A 22,667-nucleotide genomic window follows, 5' to 3' on the forward strand; every position below is an offset into this window, starting at 1 on the left:
TTGATATTGTTTTTGCTTCTTCTTCATTGGCAATAACTATCATCACAGGCAACATCAACAACAACTTCAGCGACATGATAATACGAGTTGTTTGCCCTTTTTTCTACATATTTACACTGTGAAACCCATTTTTTTTACACACGTCAACACTTCAAAGGTTCACTTTATTAATATGCATTCGTATATATTTTTAATAAAGCACACAACAGTGTAAACATAACTTTATACTGCTGCATATCGTCAGCATCTACTCGTATATAAAAGCTTCACAAATAATCCATCATTATCAGCATAAACATCATCAAACTGTATGAAATCTCCATTAGACAAAGTGACCGACGTTTTGGTTAAATGCTCGGGTGGCAGTTGATTTTTCACTTAGCTCCCTTTATTATCAGTCGCCTTTGTTTTAATAGCGTTCGACATTTTACGATGGTTTTAGTATTTGTTACACTGCGTAAGTTCGTTCACAGTGCATATATGTGTGTGTATATATAATTACGTCTGTAAGTTTGTGCTTATAACTCTATATGAGAACTTTTTCGTTAAACTTTTATTGACACATTACCTTAAAACTAATATGAGAATACTAATCCTCCTTCCTTTTAATCATTTTTTCCAACCAAATCTAATATTCCTCTAATCTAAGCTTTAAACTCTAAAAAGATGTTGAAAGTACCAACACAAAGGAAGAAAACGCGCTAACTCTGGTTGCAATGAAGCTAAAATACCCTTGACAAATTAAAAATATTTCCATACAAAACTTGATAGATAATAGAATAGAAATAGATATGATAAATACATGAAGTGAAGTTTTTTTTATCAAAATATCTTGCGTGGTGGACTCGCTGAGTTACTCTTCTTAATAATATACACTGTCTTTATCAAATTCAGCCACACAATGGTACTAAGAAGACATTTAACCAAAGCAAGAGTTGAAATTGTTAATATAGCCATAGATGTCATTTTTGTCAATCATTTCTCAGAGTGAGTAGTTAAACATTTTCCATCAGGCTTATCAATCATTTAAAATATAAAAAAACTGACTATTTAGGTAAAATTGCACCAAAGAGATAGGTGTAACAGAAGGGTTCGTTTCAAGAAACCAGCTGAAAAGTCGATGGTGTTATGTATATGCACAGTACAGAGAGAGAGAGAGATAGAAAGAGAGAGAGAGAGATGACGTTTGTTTAGTATGACACAGTGAAAATTGGAAAGGTAATAATTTTAGTAATTTCATCTGTTTCTTTACTAAAAAACCTAAAACCTATTTAAACTGTAGTTATATGGAACCGACTAAAGAGATAATTTTATACAGCTAACATTTGCACAGTATGTTTTTTTTATCAATAAAGGTCGCAAGAAATAGCAAAACTTCAGTAGAAAAGCTGAAAAAACTGATCAGAAAATCTAAAAATCGTTCGGAGCTCTTACAATCTTCAATTTCGATGGATTATAACAAGAAACATACTAAAAATAGAACTAAAAGCTCAACCAGATCTCTTGCCAAGAGATAAGACTCAATTATTCACATACATACATGATTTTTAACTAGGTTTAAAGTAATATTTTTTCCTGTAAATGGTTTCTATCTTATTGCCAAATAAGGGAAAAGGTAGAAACAATAAGACATCTTTAATCTAATCTAATCTCATCTATCTTTTAATCGCTAAAGTAATTTACTATCATGAAGCCCATTATCATGGACAACTACTGTCGTAATTTCAACCGAACAGGGCTCGTTGTTTTGTTTTGACTAAGTGCGGATAAGGGGTGTTCGCGGGTGTTAGAAAAATTTTATAAGAACAATATCGGTCGGTCGAAAAGTCCACAGTGCACGAGATAGCTGAGGCACATAATATAGTAAGGATATCAAAATAGCACATACAAAATATTCTGCATACAATAATTTACTTGATAAAACTGGCGATGCTCATACTACGAAGAGACTACTTTACTGTAGTATTTGACCTTGTTTGAGCGCATATGGAATGTTTACTACGATATTTTGCGATGGCGGACATAGTTCCCCAGAAACACGACAAGGCAAGTAACAGTCTAAACAGCGGAATTCTCTCGGCACAACCAGCTCCGAAGAAGTCGAATAAAATCATATAGGCCGAAAAGATGGTGGTCACCGTTTTTTGAAGTTTACGAAGTGTAATCTACATTGAGTACCTGGAGAAGGGAAACGATTGTACGGCTCTAATATACCGAATTATTTAATTCGACGTCAAATTGCAGTGCTCTTCCATAATAACATAGTTTTGGCTAACACCTCCACTCTCGAATTGGTCGAATCAACTACGAACTTTACCCCATCGATCTATTGAGTTAATTTGGGTTTTAATGGAATTTCGAACGACTGTTAGATAGTTGAAAGAAAAAAATGTCAGTGTTTTAAAACATATTATATATTAATATTATATAATATCTACATATGTAAAAATTGCGGGTCAAGTTTTGTTAGGGGTAAACTTTTATAAATCGGTTTTATTAAAATTAAGCACACTGTTTACAGTTTGATTTAACTTAACAAATAGAACAGTTTATATCTCTACTATGTTAATAGTAAAATAATTCATAAATAAAAATATATATTTCTAAACTCTAAAAAATATATAGATAATTCTAATTTCTGATCCGAATCAAAATATAGGATACTTAATATCTCTAATGAATCAAAAATCACAACCATGCATAAATAAAAAAATAAAAAATATTTCTAAAAATATGTATGTGCTCAAAATTTAAAACAAAATTAAAATCGTTATAATTTTAAATAAAATGCCAAATGGAAAATTCATTAAATTGATTCATTAAATTTTCCATTCACAAATATTTGTATCAATAATTTTCAAAATTAAATCTCAAGTACAATACTTTGAATTCTTACATCGGCAATAACAGATATTCCGGCTTTATTCGCAAATAATATTTTCGCTGCATTGAATAATATAATAGTTTATTATAATATATGCCATAGTCACAGCAACGTGTGATTAGATCTACTAGTTTTTATATACAGTTTTTTTACATGTATATGTGCAGCAAAAATTTAGTGCTAACTTCTTTACCCTCTATTTCACGAAATTTCTATAAACTGCACTTAAATGTCAATTGTCTACAGACCATCACTTTGCAGCTTGTGTAGAGCCTGTTGTGTACTAACCAATGTCATAATGTACATATTAACTACATTTGTACATAATCATATATTTATACAAACTGAGTGAATTTTAGAGACTCTACAATGACTTTTTTAGCACCATCGTCAAATATAAGTACTTCCATGCATACATACTCACTTTATTTGCATACATGTATACAAATATATACAAGTATACATGTATGAACGTTATACAATTACACTTAATATTTTGTTTTCGAATTTTTTGCACATTAGAAGCCGTCCACTCTTTACTTTATGCTTTTTCATGGTGTGCGTTAATTCCTGGGACTAAAGTTTGGGCACTTAAATGCATGCCAAATAAGCGCAAAGCATCATGAAGACATCGAAAATGAACAAAGCTACTGGCATTTATATGCATGTGTGCATACTCGTATGTATGTGAATAGACATTCTATAAAATGTGGCCAAAAAAATGTAAAAGCATTAAAGCACGTAAAAACACTCATGATCTCAAACCTAATTCTACAATTACATAAGCTCTAATGCTTTTACTACTTTACATATATGTTAGTACCGTTAACTTAATTGAAATTTATTGCTGTTGTCCAAATTTGAAATTAAGCCTAGTTTTTTTTTTCTAAAATACCAACAATTCCTACTTTTTCCTCTTTCATTGCCTTTTTTTTAGAAAAAAATGTGAAACAAAGGGTACCTAAACTGGTTAAACGTTAAGGTACTTGTGGTCATTGAAATTAAATCGTAAATTTTAGTATAAATAGCACATTGGGTATTCAGAGTGCTTCATATTTTCAATGTGAAAAGTTCAACCTTGAAACTACTATAATGAAAAACTAACTACATACTCGTTTATTAGGTTACTTTAGATGGCTGATCCCTCAGCAAGGCCTACTTAGACTGTAATGTGCTGTCCTTTGTGAAGCTATACGAAAACTTCTGTAATTGCATACTCTGAACCTATCACAAGTCTGCTTAAGTGTTTTAATTCTGTTTCCACTATTTCATTTGTGTGCCTAGAAATATGAGTTCCAAGGTGTTTTTGCCATAATCTGCCAAAAGCGGGACATTCGAGGAGGAAGTGTTGAGATGATTCTATCTCAACTTCTTTCAAACAGCTAATGCAGTTGGCATCCGGTAAGATGTTCAATCCTACAACCATTGTAAGGTGGAGATTGCTGACAGCGAAGAGTTTTCTAGACCTCTTACGATTTATTCTGAGCTAGAATGATTTTGCGACTGCACAGCTGCTGGTTGTTGACCAACGCTTGCTGAGCTGGACAAGAAGCCAACGGAGTCCGCAGTTGTTGAGACTAACAGTTTTCTGCAAAACGCTGTGGCCAGACACCCAAACCATTTCAGTCATAAAATGATCTTTGCTAGAGATAAGAAGTCTTATTATATATATTATATTACCGTAAGGACATTACTAATTGTTTTGGGTGATTTAAAAGTATTTTCAACATACCGTTAAAATGGGATGGTTGTAAGTAATGGCTTGTCTTCGTTTGCGACCAAAAAATCAAGAAGACAGGGGATCCCGATGTTATAAGCATATCGCCTCACAAATTTTTAAACGGTGTTTGAGAGTCACGTAAGAGACCGTATGTTTTTCATCTTTTCTGAACTTAAATATCTGCTTTGGGATACTAAAGCCGTCCACATCAAGTCCTATTACAAGTGTGCTGGAAAATATATTAACGAATGGAACATTCGTGTTAACTGAGAAAAGCTTACTTTTGAGAGAACAATAGTGTGGTGATCACCTTAAACATTTTCCCATAGAAGAACTTGAGAAGATAGCTAGAGGGATAGTAGTTCGATCGAAACAATCAATTGCCTTGCCTTGGGCAATAATATACTCATATAACAAATTTCGTGAAGATAGTATATTGTCAAATAAAAAGTTTTTCAGTTTGTATTGCAATTATATGCTATAGTGGGCCGATATCCGACCAACGAGCAGCTTCTTTGAAAGAGAAGGATGTTTGCAAAATTTCAGAGCGATATCTCAAAAACTAAGCGACTAATTCGCGTATATACAGACAGACGGGCGTGGCTGAATCGACTCTGTTCGTCACGCTGATCATGTATAAAAATATTCTGCACTATTTTGGAATCAGCCACGAAGTTATGGCGGAGCACAAGCTAGCCTTTATTAACTCGCATATTGAGTATTAAAGGATTGAACTCCACCATAAATGTTTGAAAAATAAATTCCGAGTATGCTGGTGCGCAAACCAATATAAATCAACTAACAACTACTTACAGCCTTGGTAAACCTATGTCATCGTCTTACGAGTATGACCGCGAATAATTTGGAATAAGGTTTAAAATGTAAAATGTTTAAATGTAAACATCAAGATATATGAAGGTGATTAGGAATTTTTCACATTTATATATCTTTTTGTTTTTGTTTTTGTTTTATATTATTATTATATTTTCCATTATTTTCTTAACATTCACATTTCTACACAGTGCACCATATATTCAAAGTAATTTACTAAAGTACACATAAAGTAGTAATTTCCTTCACCACATAAACGTATAAATATATTCACATATCAACTACTTTACGCATACAAGTACATACATACTTGTACATATTTTCCTTTGCACACATCTTGTATACTCGTATAACTCCTATGGAATTGTTGTCACATAGAGCCAACTATTTAACAGTAATTTCCTTCCATTTGTGGTCAAGTTAGACCCAGAGTCAATGCTAAAAATTATACACAGAATATTTGCACTACACGCACATCCATACACAAGCAAAGCAACTCAAGTAAAGTTTTTACACAAATTAAAAGGACATTTCGGTATTTTCGGGGTAAAGACTAACAAATTACATACGTCCCAAATGTGTAATGACTAAGAAGAGCCAAATGAAACTCAAAATACCTTCATCCAAATACCACAATCATTATTTTAAATAACAGTAGACTAGCAAATTTTTCCAGGAAATTTAATATGGAAAATATTTCAATTTGGAACCAAAAACTAAAATTGTGCTCTTTATATATCAATATACTTGTCCATATTATGCATCAGATATGTATTTTTAAAATTTTCATAAAATTCGAATGGATTTTCAAATAATTTTTTTATTAAATTTTAAAATTGGTTTTTTGCTTTATTTTCTACACGCTTTGTGACGCTGTGCTTAAAATAGAAACGGCACGCCATAGTGCCAAAGATATTTTAGAAAAAGAAAACGCTGGAAAAATGTGCCGAATCCACTCTTCTTCCTTCTTGTTTAATAAGTATTCATAAATAAACATTCATACATGAGTACATGCATAAATATTAGGCTGTCCGTTATTTCCCAAGTTGATTTTAATTTTTTGCAAACGCTCTCTGAAAGTACAATTTTAGCGCTTAGAACGTTTAATGCATAACATTAACTATGAATAACGTTTAAAAGAATTTTTTTATGAAAAAAAATTTATAAAACTTTTATTGTAGAGCTGCAAATTTTATAATAGAATTTAATTTTTTCAAAGTTGGAGAGGATCAAAAAATTATTGAAAAAGATCAAAAAAAGTTAAATATATGGGAAAAGTAAAATGATTTAGGCACTGCTTAAATTGAAAATGAACAGCTTGTTTACATTGCGTCCGTTTGCAAAAAAACAGAAACAATTTGGAAAATAACGGATACCCTAATAAACATACATGCAAATATGTAACTCATATTAACAAAAAAATATATATAAAATTTTCAATTGAGTTCTTATTGGTACTAATTAACTTAATTTTTTACATAATTTATTAAATTTGTATGCACTGTCGAACTCAACTATTAACTTACTTCATTTTCTTCAATAATCCACATAATATCGTATTTATACCCAGAACAAGGTAAATTAAGTTCTAATACCCGGTAAGAAATGGCGGAGATTCTATAAAGTATATATATAAATGATCAGCGTGATGCACTGAGTACTACGCAAACTAGACCCTAAGTTTTTGAAATATCAATCTAAAATTTAGTACACGTTCTTTTTTTCCTAAGAAGCTGTTCATTTATTAGAACTACCACTATCGGTACACTACATCCTGTAGCTGCCGTACAATATGACCGATTAAAATCAAGTTCTTGTGTGGAAAAGATTTTTATTGAACAAGATATCTTTCCTAAATTTAGCATGGATTATTGTTCAAGGCAACGGCACAATCTCCGAACAAATTGTTCAGATCGAACCACTATAGCATATATGTAGCTGCGGTACAAACTGACAAATTATCTTCACCAATTTAGGGTATTTTTATTAAGGAATCTTAATTCTACTTAAAGATTGTTTGTATAAAACAACGTGACACGAAAGAGCTAGCAAAATGTTTTCCGTAAGATGCAAACCTTTGGCTGATTACATTTTCAGATTTAAATATGCTACGTTGCTTTAAAAAATACACCTGTGAAGTGTAATACTCGTATATCACCCTTTAGAAGAGTATTCAAATACATCTACATATGATATGTACCTATGTTTGTCAGATAACCAAATGTGCAAAAATATTTATGCCCACACATTACTATATTAAGTTAATGTTGCTCATACGCACTGACGAACCAACTAAATATAGACGTAGAACCGAACTTAAGTATAGAACAAACATTTTTTATAATTTTAAAATTTATTGTAACATTAGTGTTTGGCTTTAAACGTTTTTTTAATGTTTTTTGATATCATTGGCAGATAACAGATTTTTATATAAACTTTATTTTTATATTATAATTTTATATATTATTTTTATTAAGTGCTTCGTTTCTTTTCTATTTTTGTTGTATCACGATTAAACGTTCAATGAACTAGTGGAGACTAACAAATATTAAATCATATAAATCATTACATTTAATAGTAAAAATAATAAAAATATTTTTAAATAATCATAGATTATTATAACTTACATGATTAAATTTAATATATAACATTACCCTATGTTACAGTGCGAAAATAGGCGAATTCGGATTACAACCACGCCCACTTTCCATAAAACACAATTTTAAATCTGATTCTTTCACTTTCCAGTATACAAATTAAGAACCAAACAACATATCCGGATAAAACTTTGCACAAATGGTGGTATTTTATCTAACTCCCAAAAATTGTCAAAGTCAGACCATAACTTTTGAAGAACCCAGACACCAAATACGTAGACCCCAGTGTATATGGTTGACATTTTGCCGAAAATATTTGTCAATCTGTGAGATATATTATTGAAATTCGGGGGAAATGTCTCTTTGCTCAAAAATAGGTTGAATCGGGTCAATACTTCCTTATGCCAGCATATACCTAATGAAAAGATTTTCGTGGGGAGTGGGAGTTATTTTAATGAAATTGAGAGAGCGTATTTTTCTAATAACAGCGTATCTTTGTGCCTAAAATGGAAATGTTAAAAAGCGGGTGGAAACTTGCCCTAGCCCCCATATAATTGATATTCAAGATTTTGAATAACTGGCTGACTTTAATCCATATACATACTTGTTTATATTTGTATAATTATAAAATTGCTTGAAAATAAGTTCTCAAGCACAACGGAGCCATGTCAAAATTAATGCAATCAGCCCTTCCAATTCTCTACCCACAATAACTTTAGTATAATTTTTGCTGACGAAAAGTAAAATATAGTAATAAAACTAAGGGAGACTAAGACGTTCATAATAAGTTAATACGATAAAAAAATTTATTGTAATCTATTCATGATTTCGTCGAAAAATGAAGTTGACCCTTTTGCTACATTTTTTAATATTACCAACACCCTTGCAAGTTGCTAGAGTATGAAATGTTCGGTTACACCCGAGAAAGGGCTTACTTGTTTTTCAATATTGAAATTACATTTGACAGCATTTATTTTTAGCTGAATAATTTAATAATAATCCTCTATTTTTTTTACTTTTATACTATTCTTATTATTTTTATATGTCTTACAACGTTTATTTTTATTTTTTTTATTTTTTTATTTAGTTTATGCAATTTCATTTTATTGCTTTTTTATTTTTAATTTTGCCTGTTTATTAAATTGATTAATCAAATTTTTTTTAATATTATAAAATATTCAGCGCTGCTTTTTTACTTTTATTTAAAATTTTCAGTTTACACTCACTTATATACGAATTGGTTAATTAGAATTTAAATCCTTTACATTTTAACTGAAATCAGGTTTCAATAATTTTATAACACACACGCACACAATTGCGAATGATCACATTAAAAAAAAATTTACCGGTGAATGGGAATGCCATGATAAGCCGCCTAAAGCCATTTCATGTGTTTGACACATTTTCAAATCACTTTCTTTGCTCGCTTCACATTTTCGATAACCAAAAAGCACCCAAGCACATATCTACATACACTCACACATATGTACATATAAATTTACTAATATCATCACTATTTTTTATAATTTTCTGCTTCTTGAAAGAATTGTGCACCACATCCGCTTAATAGAAGCGCCAAAGCGTAAGAAAATATTACAATGTTTCAACAATTGAAAACACACATCTAAAAGCGAAAACTTTTTCGATCTTGTGAGACAACGGCAAACGTCCTTGCGCCGGCACACACAGCATCCGACTGAATGGAAATTAGCGAATTGTTGCTGATTTTGTCAATGACCAAAACGACAGCGTCCACGACATGCTCGTCGACGCATCGACGTCGACAGCGGCAGCAACGAGTCTCATCAGCAAATCCTCTGTATCAATAACGGTAATGATGACGAATAAATGAAAGACGAAGAAGGCACCGCGATGATTATGACCACGCAGCATATGACACTCGTACAGTGGCAATTGGTAAATAGTTGTAGCATCAGGGAGGAGGAGCAAGGCACAACAGCAGCGCCATGCCATGGTAAGCTCATGATGATGTTGTGCATTCCTGCAGATGAAGCTATTCCACGTAATGTTGCTGGGTCTTTTATAGTGTTGGTAATTAAGTGCTTTATTTTCGCAAAGCCAAAACAATGATGATTATTCTAATGAATTTGGGTTTGGGATAAAAGTAATATAAATGATTGTTTTGAACGAATGCTTCTAAAGTGCTGCATTGGAACTTATGTAGTGTTAGATGAATTACTTCTCAAGCAATAAAAGTTAAGATACCTGCGCGGTAGTAGTGGGGGTTTGAAAGTGAAACTGTTGTTGGGAGATTAGATTGGTTAGTTATAGTTCGAATAAGTTGATTCAGGGAATTCGTAATGATTATACATTAGGGTGGGTAAACAAAAATTGTTTACGTTCACTTTATGCTCTGAGTAATAGAGTGGAAGACACCTCAAAAGAATTCTTCTTATTATGACCTCTTAATATTAATACGAAAGTGCTCCTATTTCAGTTTTCAAATTTTTCCTTTATATTGGAAAAAAAATCGTATCTCGAAAAATAGGAAAACACCTCCAGCTATAGACAAAAATTTATATTAAAGGGCATAAATTTCAAATAATTTTTGAAGTGTCGTAAAATAAAGGCAATTACTATTTTTTCTATAAATGTTTTTATTAATAATTTATTAACAGTACGAGAATACAGGTAAAAAGTCAAAAAATAAAAAAAAATAAAACATTTCAAAAATATCACAAATTAGCAACAGATGAAGGGAGTTTCAAAAAATTGGCACGTGACTATATCCACGATTTCAACCCTCCTAGCAATCTGAAATCAAAAAAAAATTAAGAATCTAGAATATTGTCGCAATGTCAAGTTCTACAAAAAAATTGAAGACATTTTTTTCACGAAATGGCGACTGCCTGAAAACCAAACACATTTTTTGTACCGCTTTTTTTTGACTGTTTCGAATTTTTGTTAATATTAAATTAAAGAAATTTGGGAATATAGATAGTTCCAGATATAACCAAGTCTATAAAGAAGACATTTTTAAAATGTCAAATAAATCGGTTCAATAGAACAGGGTATATGAGATAAAATTCGGTCATCGAAACAGAAATCATTATATTAGGGTAAGACCATGGTCTAAACTGATTTCATTCATATTCAGCGCTAAACCACATTACGTTTATGAAAATATTGAAATATCACATATACTGGCGAATATAAACGGCTTAAAGTCAGCAGAGAAGTCTGAATTCATTATATCGGGTGTATTTGAGTTAAGAGCAAAGTTGCAAATAATATAAACATAAACAGGATTATAAAATTATTTTTAACTTTTAATCCCAATAACAGAATTAAAAAAATTTTCAATCTCATAAACCGGATTAAAAACTTATTTTTAATTTTTAATGCACGTTTGCGTACTTAATTCAAACCGAAAAATAATATTTTCAATTTTTAATCCCAACATCGGGATTAAAAAAATAAAAATCCAAGTTTTAATCCTAACATCGGAATTTTAATCTAAAATTTTTTAATTCAAAAATTCGCAAGCCTGGTTAGGAGAAGGTAGTCAGTTCAGACATACTTCAGGTTAACTTGTGACGTTACTCAAGTATATTCGGTAACATGTTTCCACGCAATTTTATGAAAAAAACACACTCTTCGGTATAAAGTCAAAAGGAAGATCGAAAATCTTTATAATTTGTACATGGTACCTGGAGAAAGTATTCCAACCGAATTTCAATAATATACCTCACAGGTTGTCTGATCCTTTCCGTAAAAAGTCAGTCATAGGCACTGAGGTCCACATCTTCAGTATAGGGTTTGACAATTTTTAGACTTGAGATAGCATACTATAAAGGGATTAACATATTTGTGCAAAGTTTTATTCTAATATATTCTTTGGTGCTTGATTTGTATACGGTAAAATTGTGTTATATGGGAAGGAGGCGTGGTTGTGGTCCGATTTCGACCATTTGCACACCGTTACATGACAGAATAATGCTAAGTACCAAATTTGGTTAAAATTGGTCGAGCATGTCTTGATATATGGGTCACGCCCATTGTCCAATTTTGGTACCGGCTCTTATGAAGCCCTTTCATTCAAATCTTATGTTTTACATGTAGAGAGGGCGTGGTTTTTATTCGATTTCATCCATTTTAACACTGTCGCATATCGAAAATATTTGTCCTGAGCGAATTTGATTGATTTGACCTTAACGGTTTGGCAGATATGTATATTAAGCGTATTAAGGTTCGGGGCCACGCCAAATTTTTCAAACCACAGTTGCCTCTACCTTATGCGATATCGTAAAGCTTAGTTATAGCCCTTTATACTTTTTCGTTTAGTGGCATTTTGTGGGCGTGGCAACCTTCCGATAACGTCCATCTGCAATGAGTCATAACGAGTTAGAGCTTTTAAGTCGTGCAAGAGTACAGCTGTAAAATAAAGACTTCTGACATTCCTTCTTAACATTCGCCTCTAATTCGATAAATATGCTAGACGAATGGATCTAATGACGAATGAGCATACATAAGACGAAATAAATTCTGACGTCAAATAAACACTGTTTGCTCTCTCAAACCTCTAAGCCTAAGTGGGACCACGACACAAAATACTATTCCAAAGTTGAACCTTCAAGTTGTGCTTCAACATAGTTCAGCGATCAAAAGTTAGACAAGTTAGTGACGCTCCAACGTTGGAAAAATTTAAACCGGAACCCGGAATACAAGTTGAAAGCAGTAGAGGGGTTTTCACTGTCTTAAAGAGAGCAAGTGAAGAAGATTTGGCTCCACTTGATATTTCGAATATTGAAGCCAAGATACAAGGGCGTGCAACTGTTTGGAACTAATCAAGAAGAAAACCAAAAAAAAACTACCGTTCTTACGAATTTGATTCTACGTAACAAGAATACATCCAGATTCTTATATGGCTAAGGACTGTCAACTCGTCAACATTCTACGAAAGAGTTCGGGGAATGATATTACTTCGTCATCTTGAGCAGCGAAAAAATACATTGTCATTATATTTGGTAGAATTTTTCAAATTTGCATTTATTTTCTAAAATCTATGATATTTTGCACTGTTACAATAGTTAGTACTTTATTTTGTTTTATTTGTTGTTCTTTTCAAATGATCGTTGTTCTTTATTTGCTCGTTAGTGTGTATGCAGTTATTTAGGATCATTTTGTATTATTGTGTGTGTTTGCTGAATTAATTGTAATTATTTTGATAAATTCATTTTAATTTATTATTATTCTGATTGCATATGTATTGGTGTTGAGACATTTTAATCAAATTTTGGAATAACTATATTATGTTCAGTATTTATTAGCATAACAGTTTTATTTATTATAAAAGAAAAAATATATTAGAAAATTTTATTCAAATGGAGACTTTTTCAAGTGTAAGTGTTTAGTAAGTGAAGTAAGTTGATAAATGCAAAATGTAAATGATCTTGTGCTTGATATGGTTGGTATTCCTATGCAACCGTGTAATGTCATAATTGATGAGATGAGAACTAATTATAAAATTAACGTAAGAAAATTTAATAAAAAGTTAAAAAAAAAATAAATAAAAAATAAAAAGTTAAAAAAAATAAATAAAAAATAAAAAAAAAAATAAAATTTTAAATAAATAAAAATAAAATAAATAAAATTTTAAATAAAAAAAAATAAAAAAAAAATAAAATTTTAAATAAATAAAAATAAAATAAATAAAATTTTAAATAAATAAAAATAAAAAATAAAATTTTAAATAAATAAAAATCAAAATAAAAAAAATTTTAAAATAAATAAAAAAAGAAAAAATTTTTTTAATTTAATTTGAAATTTTTATTTTTTATTTTTGTCTTTTTCCTTTAGGATATGTAATTTTCAAAACACTAAATACAACTACATACATACAATTGTGTAATTTTAAATAAATATTTTTTATGTATTTTGTTTGAAACGTTTATTGCTACATTAAAAGGCGACTAAATGCTACAAAGCTACTTAAATATAGAAGGCGTTTCGACATTATTGCAACTGTTAAGTAAGTACATATGTATGTGTGCACGAATTTTCATTAATATTTTTTTTTCTTAACAATAAGCTGAACTTTGCAAAGTGTTAATTTTGCTTTTTTCTATAAAAAAAACTTATAAGTTAAGAACTAAAATTGTGACATTTCGCTAATGGCAATGATGAACAAATACATTAAGCGTAATTAAGAATAGATTAAAAATAATACAGTGTTAGGCAAACATTTAATTTTAATTAAAATTTGAATAAAATATTGAAATATGAAATTAAAAATATAAAAAATCGACTACAGACTAGATAAAGCATCAATCAATTTTCAACATACAACTCATATGCTTACGAAATATATTATATAATTGTATTTTTTATATATGAATTGAAAAATAATGTTTGATTGGTATTGAAAAAATAATTTTAAAAGTAAAAAATTAAATTGAAAAAGTTAAAATTTGAAAAAGTATAGTAAAAACCGAAAAATTTGCAATGTTTGAAGAATAAATGTATAAAAAAATAAATAAATATAATTCAAAAAGATATAAAATTAAATAAATTGTGAAAAATTAAAAAAGATGCCAAGTATTAAAGTATATAAAAACTATAAAATTAAAATTAAAAAAATATCAATAGTACACATATGTACGTACAATACATGTATATGTATATAATATGGTATATAAAAAACATAAAATTATAAAAATGATATATGGTATGTATGTACATAAAATTTTATAAAAAATTCAAAATATCTAATATTAAATAATTATCAAAAAGTAGCCTATATTAAACATTTTTAAAATAAATTACTAAAAATTAAAATAAAAATATGTACACACATAGGTATGTAAAAGGTAAAAGAATATTTTTCTTTTAAAAGCTTAGGTGGGCACACATAAAACAATTTTTCTAGAAGGGTATAATTCATGTTCTCTTTAGAAATTAATTTTTATAAAATATCTTGTTTTTTTTTCTCTTATATATATATAGTCATATATATTGGTGTTTGATAAGATTAAGATCTTTAAAAACTTTAACATACATATGCTTTTTTTCTGAAACAAATGAAAGAGCTTAAAAGTACAACTCAAGCTTAATGCTGATTTTTTTTTTTAATAAATGTCGGAATCTTTTAAAAAGTCCATTCAACAAATGTTGCATCACATGCAAATTAATGCGGACACGCTTTGCCGAAGCTTATAAATTTTACTTTTCAAAGTTTCGATTTTATACAAATTCATTAGCTAATTATACAAATGGATTTCACAAAGCAGTAACTACACTAAAAATTAACTTAATCGTATAATGAAAAATTCAATGCGCTCACTTGTAAGTTTACAAATCGGTTGTAACGCAATATGATATGAATTTTTAAATTATTAATACATATTCATTTTTTAACCAACAATTTGTCCACTAAATTATGCATTTGCATACTTCTGCATTATTTTTGTGTTTTTATTTTATTTATTATGTTTTAATTTACTGTTGTTGGTGGTAAATTTGCACTCTGTAGTGTGTTTATTAAACTAATATGTCTTTAGTACTGCAATTATATGTATGTGTGACTACAAACTACCAAAACAAATATTAAAATTATACAATAAAATGTCATTTGACTTTCTAGTGGTGCACTACAGCACAAAAATATAGCTAATTAATATAAGATGTAGTAAAATTGGAATGTATATGTATTGCATTTAATATATAGCAAGTATTGCCTATATACTTGACATATTGCATTTTTATGCGTAGCTTCTACAGATACTTCCTGGCGCATATGCATGCATGTATGTGTTTAATGTGACAATTTCGCCTTTCAATAATAAATCACTTATAAGAGTTTTGTAACATTTAAAGTTTCAGTAGAGATCTTTGTGTGTAAGCTTTTGTTGAACATCAAAATTTGTCTTATAACAAAATGTTGCAAGTAGCTTTTTATGCTATTTTGTATACCATAAAAGTTTAAGCACATTTTTCAATCATATAATGTATATTATAATTTCAACTAAGTCGCTAAGTGTAAATGTGTTTGTGTTTTTTGTTCTTTGCTTGTAGGATATGTGGAATTTGTATATTTTTCGTTAATGTAGAATTCGATGCAGTCAATTACGTGTTTGTGGGTTACAGAAATATGTTTCCTATTCATTTTTGTGACGAGTACTGCTAAAATTTTTTTATATATTTATAGTTTATGCAAACGTTTAACAATCCGTGTATATTTTTGATATTAGTAGTTTTCAAAGAATTTTATGATAATAAGTCATTAATAAAATGTGTCAATCTGGATTATATTCGATATGTAAAACTCTATTTAAGAGCATATTCGCAGATTAGTAAATTTCTTGTTTTATATTTATATTCTGTGTCATATTTATACCCAAACACCATGTGGATTCTTGCTGGTCGGCACTGCATTTTCCAATTGTCTTGGTGAGCCGATTATACGACGACTGCTACCGGGTTTATTTGAACCTTTGAATGAAGTGAAATAACAATATTTATATTATATATTTATTACACAGGATGATAATTATAAATAATTATATAACAGTTTAAAGGCACTCGTAACGAACTCTATATGCCTGTATAAACAAATCATTATTTATTGCAATACAAAGAGGTTTGCGAATTTTTTAATTAAAAAATTTTGTTTGGATTAAAAATTATATTTTAAATTGTTAATTTAAATTTCGGAACTAAAAATTAACTTTACAATTTTAAAAATTAGATTTTCAATATATAATATAATTAGCATTTCGTGATTGAAAATTAACTTTTCAATTTTAAAAATTAAATTTAAAACTTAAAATCGGAATTAAAAATTGATAAAATACTATTTGAATTTAAAAATTGTAGCAACAAATAAAAAAAATTATTTTTCAAATTAAAAGCTTTAACGAAAAGGGTTAAAAAAAAATTTTAAATTTTAATATTTTTGACTGAAACATTATAATTAAAAGCAATAAAATATAAATAAGACAAAAAGCGCTAAACTACATATATTGATATTTTATTAAGAATAAGAAATAAAATGTATGAGAAAAAATTTAAATTCTAAAACAAATTCTCTTTTGTTTTTGTTAATGTTTAATTGTAAACTTGAGATTACCATGTTTTTTCTCCCGATTTTTGGGATACATTTTTTTTGCTTTGCAATCCGGTATTTTAGGATTTGAAATTATAAAATTTATTTTTAACATTTTCGAGACAACAAATAAACAAAATAGTTTAATTCAAATAATAATTAATTCATTTTTTAATGAATTATATGCAACCCTGAATACAACACAATTTTTTATTAGAAATACCTTCCAAAAAGTGTTTGATCTCATCAGATGTTGTAACGGTGAGACTTTGCAGATTCACTTCCTTCATCTCATTCACCAATTGCTCCACCTAAAATATAAGCAAAAATATCATTTCTACATTCTATTAGTGGCCATTATTAAAACGCACTTGTCGTTTCTTCTCTGTGATCGCATTTTCAATTAATAAAATTTCTTTTTTCAAATTCTCTGCTGTTTTATTAGACGTATCTGTATTGTGTATAGCTTGATCGATTTCGCTTTGTATGCGCTCCATCTCCATGAGAAAATCACGCTCAACATTTTGTCTAAAAATAAAATATTATGATAAAAAAAAACAATTTTATATAAAAAATTTTGAAAAAATAATTTTTATAACAAAAGCGCTTAATAATTACCTATTTGCTTTCTGTTTAGTGGCATTGCTGCGTTGCTCCACCTCAATATCGTTCATCAACAGACGTATTTTATTTTTGCACTGTAGCAATTCAGTTTCACAATTGGCCAATTTTGAACGCAATAAAGCAATCTCGGATTTCAATGTTTTCTCCTGTTGTTTCACCAGCTCATTTTCTTCCTCTACATACTGAAGTGTTTGCAACTGTAAATGTTATTAATTAATTGATATATTTTTAATATATTCGTTAGCAGTGTTGAAAATAATTCACAAAACAAACTAATTGAATTAAAATGTAAATTGATTTTTTTTAGTTCTGAGAATTTTATTTTAAAAAAATTTTTAAATTTCTAATTCGGATTGAAATATTTAAAAAGAAATGTTTAACCCAAATAACGGATTCAAATATTAAAAACAAAAATCTAATATAATCTAAGTTTATAATAAAAATTTAAAAAGTACATGTTTTTGAATTTTTTTTCGCGCTTGCGTAGTTTGTGTTCTACCATTTTGAACTAAAGTTCGAACAGAGCCATCAGAGTCTCTGCCGATAACATTTCACATTCGAACGACTTATACTTTATCCGATCCTAATTGTGGGATTTAAACTTTAATTCCAAATTCCAAATTTGAAAATTTATTTTTTGGACCCAAAAACTCGAAAATCGAATTTTTTATACATTTTTATATAAAATTTATTCCAAACTCTACTACTAAATCAATGTACATTTTTACTTTCATTTTATGCACTATAATCATGTATTACAACATACTCACCTGCTCACTGCCCTGACGAAATATCTGATCTGCTTTGGTGATTTCGCGTGAAATCGCTTCAAGTTCTTGCGCTTGATCGCGTTCTTTATTTTCCAAATAAACTATTTCGGCATCATACTGACATTTTAAAAAAATAAAATAATTTTTTAAATGATTTTAGCAATGAAGTTAACCAAAATTTAACTTACTTTACTCAATTCCAGTTGTTGCGCAGATATTTTTTCGCGTTGAAATTTGATCAACTGCATTAAATCACTATACTGGGTCGCCTGAAAAATGCTTTCGCTCTCCTCAATACTACCCACACTGCCATTGCTACCACCACCACCTCCACCACCACTACCGGTGCCACCTTCAGCTAAGCGCTGAAAGTCCACATCATAATCGCCTACATTGTTGTAATCATGCGTTAAAGGGTTCACAGCTGCATTGCTCATACCACTCGTTAAAAATTGTTGTTGCTGTTGCTGCTGCAATTGTAACGGGCTATTGCGCGGTGGTGGCGGATCGCGATAAGGTGGTGGCACTAATGCCCCATTTGACGAAATTGTTGGCGCATTTTTGTATAGCAAATCCGGTGGCATATCACCACCGCTACGATTCACATTGCCATTGTAGATGTCAAGTAGATTTTCACTACTACTACTGCTGCAACTATTACTACTATTGTTGTTTTTGAAGTTGTTGCTATGTGGTGTGGCATACAACACGTCCGGACTGTTGGTGGCTATGCGACGATCCAGCGACTCACGCACAACAGCCAAATTAATTTCATTGATTGACTTGCTGTTCTGAGCACCGATTTGTTGATATATATTGTTGCTGTTGTTATTGTTGTTACCGTCATTGTTTCTTTGCTGCGAATCATGAAAAATCCCAACACCATCGGTAAAAGCATGACTGTGGGTTCGTGGCATTTCAGTGGGATTTGAATGAGATTTTTCGTGGCGCGGGATGAGCTGAGGTAAGGCTGACGAGTTATTATTGTCAGTTGATGTAGTATGTGAACGTGAAATAGCTGCGAGTTGTGGCGAATTTGAGTTTGTTGGTGAAGAATTTTGTACCGGCACACTTCGTTGTTGTTTATGTAAATTAATATTATTATTGATGTTATTATTGTTATTGTGACGTTGTGGTATACCTTTGACAATACCAATATTTTCAATATGTTTTGCATCGTGAGCACTGTAAGAAAAAAGTATATTAAACAATTGCATAGAAATCTGTTTACAACGACACTTACCCAAAACTCTTTTTCTTCAATTCACGTGGTTTTTCAAGGTGTGGCGATATATTTAAATTTGTATCCAGGTTGTTCAAGTGTGGTGACTTTGCTTGATGTGGATTGTAGTTACGATTCGTATTGTTGGTGGTGTTGTTGTTGTTGTTGTTATTAATATTACTATGACTATTGCTATTGTTATTGCTTAAGCCTAAAGGCTTTCTCAACATCACAGCTGCATTATTAGTGTTATTGTTATTGGCTACAGAATTATCTACACGTTGCGTTGTTGACTGTTGTTGCTTATTTTCCGAACGTTGCAGTATAAATTGCACATCATTGGCATATTCACCCCATTCCAGTAATAATTTAAGCGGATTTTCGTTTGGCGCCAGCAAGCGCTCATTGTTGCGCCAACGTTCAATGAGCGTAAAGCGGCCTACTTTCCCAGTGGCATGCGCCAGCGCAAATACCACATCCTAGCATAGAATGAGAAGAAAAGAAATAATATAGAAAAATTAAAAAAAGAAAGAAAAAAAACGTTTACTTCGTCTGCACCGAAGCTGTAGTACCCTTCACAGGTGCATTTCTTACAGCATAAAAGGGTATAAAAAGATCTTTATCTTTATTTTGTATGGTATATTTATGCTATAGTGGTCCGATCTGAACAATTCAACAAAGTGAATTTGTGTTATTTGACCAGATATGTTCTAGAAATTTGGGACGGTTTATTGTCCCGTTGCTTTGGACTCTGGTCAAATAAAAAAGTTTTACAAAGAAGTATTGCATATTGATCGATCAGTTTTTATGGTAGCAATATGCTACAGTGACCCAATGTCATAAGTTCTGACAAATGAGCAACTTCTTAGGAAAAAAGGATGTGTGCCAAAATTTCAGATCGACATCTCAAAAACTGAGGAACTAATTCGCGTATATATGACCGACAGACGGGCATGGATAAATCGACTCCGCTCGTCTTACAGATCAATTATATATACATTCTATAGGATCTCCGACGTTTCCTTCTAGTGTTACAAAATTCGTGGCAAACTTAATATAACCTGTTCAGGCAATAAAATAAATTTAAATTTTTGATAATAATACCGATTTATCGATTACCACCTGCATTCTATAATCAAAAGTAAATATGCTCATTTACATACCTGACATGTTGTATTCACAGTAACTCCACATACAATTCGTTGAATACCCTCCACCCAAACTTTCAATTCCATGGTCGGGTGCTAATGAATTTTAATGCCCCAATTTAAGCTCTATTTTATATATGCACTTCACAGATCTTTTATAACTCATTTGTATGCCTATGGGAGTGGCGGTAAAGTTGTGGTAATCGCGTGCTCGTTGCAAGTAAAATGATCTGCTGTTGCCACTAACGATAATTGTAATGCTGCGGGCAACACAAATTATTCGTTTACAACTTAACGCTCCACTGAAGCGAAATGCGTTTGTCGTTTTTATTATGCTTCTCAATATTCTAACTTTTTTAATGTACGCCTTACAACCACATATTTATGGCAATAATGGGCATATGTTGCAGCGATCATTATACAAATTTGTTGTTGCAAATGTAGGTACATATAAAATATATCTGCATTTCTTATCACGATAGTTTTTGATTAGAAATGAAAAAAAATGTATTTATGCAAAAATAATATTCAATCGATTTTCACTTTTCACAATTCACATTGGCTGTTTCCCTTTCTCGTCACAAATTTATGCCTCGTCACTTGTTATTTTCATTATATGTAAGTATCTGCTGCAAAAACTGCATTTGACAAGTTCAACTTGTGCATCACAGCAGCACTATTGTTGTTGTTGCATGATTATTCAAGGGGAGTATGAGAGATAATAATGAGGGCGTTTAATATGAAAATTCTGCTTATTTATGTATGCCTTTTCTGATTACAATATCACATTTTCACTGATTATCTTTGCTTCACTTTATTTTTCGAATTGTGTGTTCTTATTAATAATGATTAAAACTACAACGAAATCTCTTTTATATTAAATTTTTCACTCAAAACTTGTTTCACCAAAAATTTCTCATCAACAAAAAACGCCATTTTGCCCTTCTCGTACATCTCTTTGCATTTGACATTCATCATGCATTTCAATGCAACATTTTGTTTACTCTCAAAAAGGGATCTGGGTTGCCTACTAGCTGCCACACTTATTGGTTAGTGCTCCAGATTTTACCATACTAAAACCAATCAGATTTAATGGAACTGTTATACTCGTTAATATGTTGTAGTAGCTTCTCACATTCGAGTTAGTCATTAAAATTATTAAAAGAATTGGATAGCGCGTATCCCTAAATAATTTTATAACTAGTTTGTAAAAATTATTTGTTGCAACTCTGTGAACATATTTTGGTCACATTTCCTTTTGTAGATCTTTCCTCTAAAAATGTTACCACTTCTTTTTTTAGCTCTTTTTGAGACTAATATTACAAATAAATGTAATATACGTATTTATAACAATATTCACATAAGCTAGTTAAATTATTTTACTCTCTCACACTCTATTAAAATTTCAGAATATTACACAAATATTATTTTTGTTACAACAGCTGGCAGCTCATAAAATTTCCCAATTTTCATCTTCTTGTGTGCACCATTTCATATTTTTGCAGTGGTTTTTTCAAGTCAGCAATGTACGCAAGGATGAAATGATGCGAGACTCTTTGAATCGAGAGAGAGCTGTCAAAACCCACATTTTTTATAACATTTGCCAATCATGCCACTGTCGAACGAAAATGGATTGGGTATTATAAAAAAAACTTGGGGGTATTTTGCATTTCGATATTATTTTTAGGTGCTCCGTCCCCGAGTAGGCCTATATAACGCATATACATCCCTATATACTTGTATTTACATAATAAAATTTTTAAAAAATCACATAACATAAAAAAATAGCATATAAATAAAAAAAATT

General features: G+C 30.3%; 1 protein-coding gene across 1 annotated transcript; it reads right to left on the reverse strand.

Annotated features, from left to right (window-relative positions):
• Nucleotides 1-15,179: 15,179 nt before the first annotated feature.
• RASSF8 (ras association domain-containing protein 8) lies at nt 15,180-21,820 on the reverse strand. Its single transcript, XM_014245136.3, has 8 exons — nt 20,876-21,820; nt 19,734-20,191; nt 18,679-19,675; nt 18,491-18,607; nt 17,715-17,917; nt 17,468-17,624; nt 17,320-17,407; nt 15,180-16,483 (listed from the first exon to the last, which is right to left on the reverse strand). Exons 1-8 carry the CDS (start codon nt 20,945-20,947, stop codon nt 16,383-16,385), a joined length of 2,193 nt encoding a protein of 730 aa, XP_014100611.2. The 5' UTR covers nt 20,948-21,820; the 3' UTR covers nt 15,180-16,382.
• Between the last annotated feature and the right edge of the window lie 847 nt (nt 21,821-22,667).

This window comes from Bactrocera oleae, chromosome 2, assembly GCF_042242935.1.
Source record: "Bactrocera oleae isolate idBacOlea1 chromosome 2, idBacOlea1, whole genome shotgun sequence".
NCBI classification, from domain to species: domain Eukaryota; kingdom Metazoa; phylum Arthropoda; class Insecta; order Diptera; family Tephritidae; genus Bactrocera; species Bactrocera oleae.

Excerpts from the sequence above, each read along its gene's own strand:
- RASSF8 (XM_014245136.3), bottom strand. The coding sequence starts at position 20,947 with ATGGAATTGAAAGTTTGGGTGGAGGGTATTCAACGAATTGTATGTGGA. Across the intron at positions 20,192-20,875 it reads CTGTGAATACAACATGTCAG|GATGTGGTATTTGCGCTGGC; the intron begins GTATGTAAATGA and ends ATTCTATGCTAG. Across the intron at positions 17,918-18,490 it reads TTCGTCAGGGCAGTGAGCAG|TTGCAAACACTTCAGTATGT; the intron begins GTGAGTATGTTG and ends TAACATTTACAG.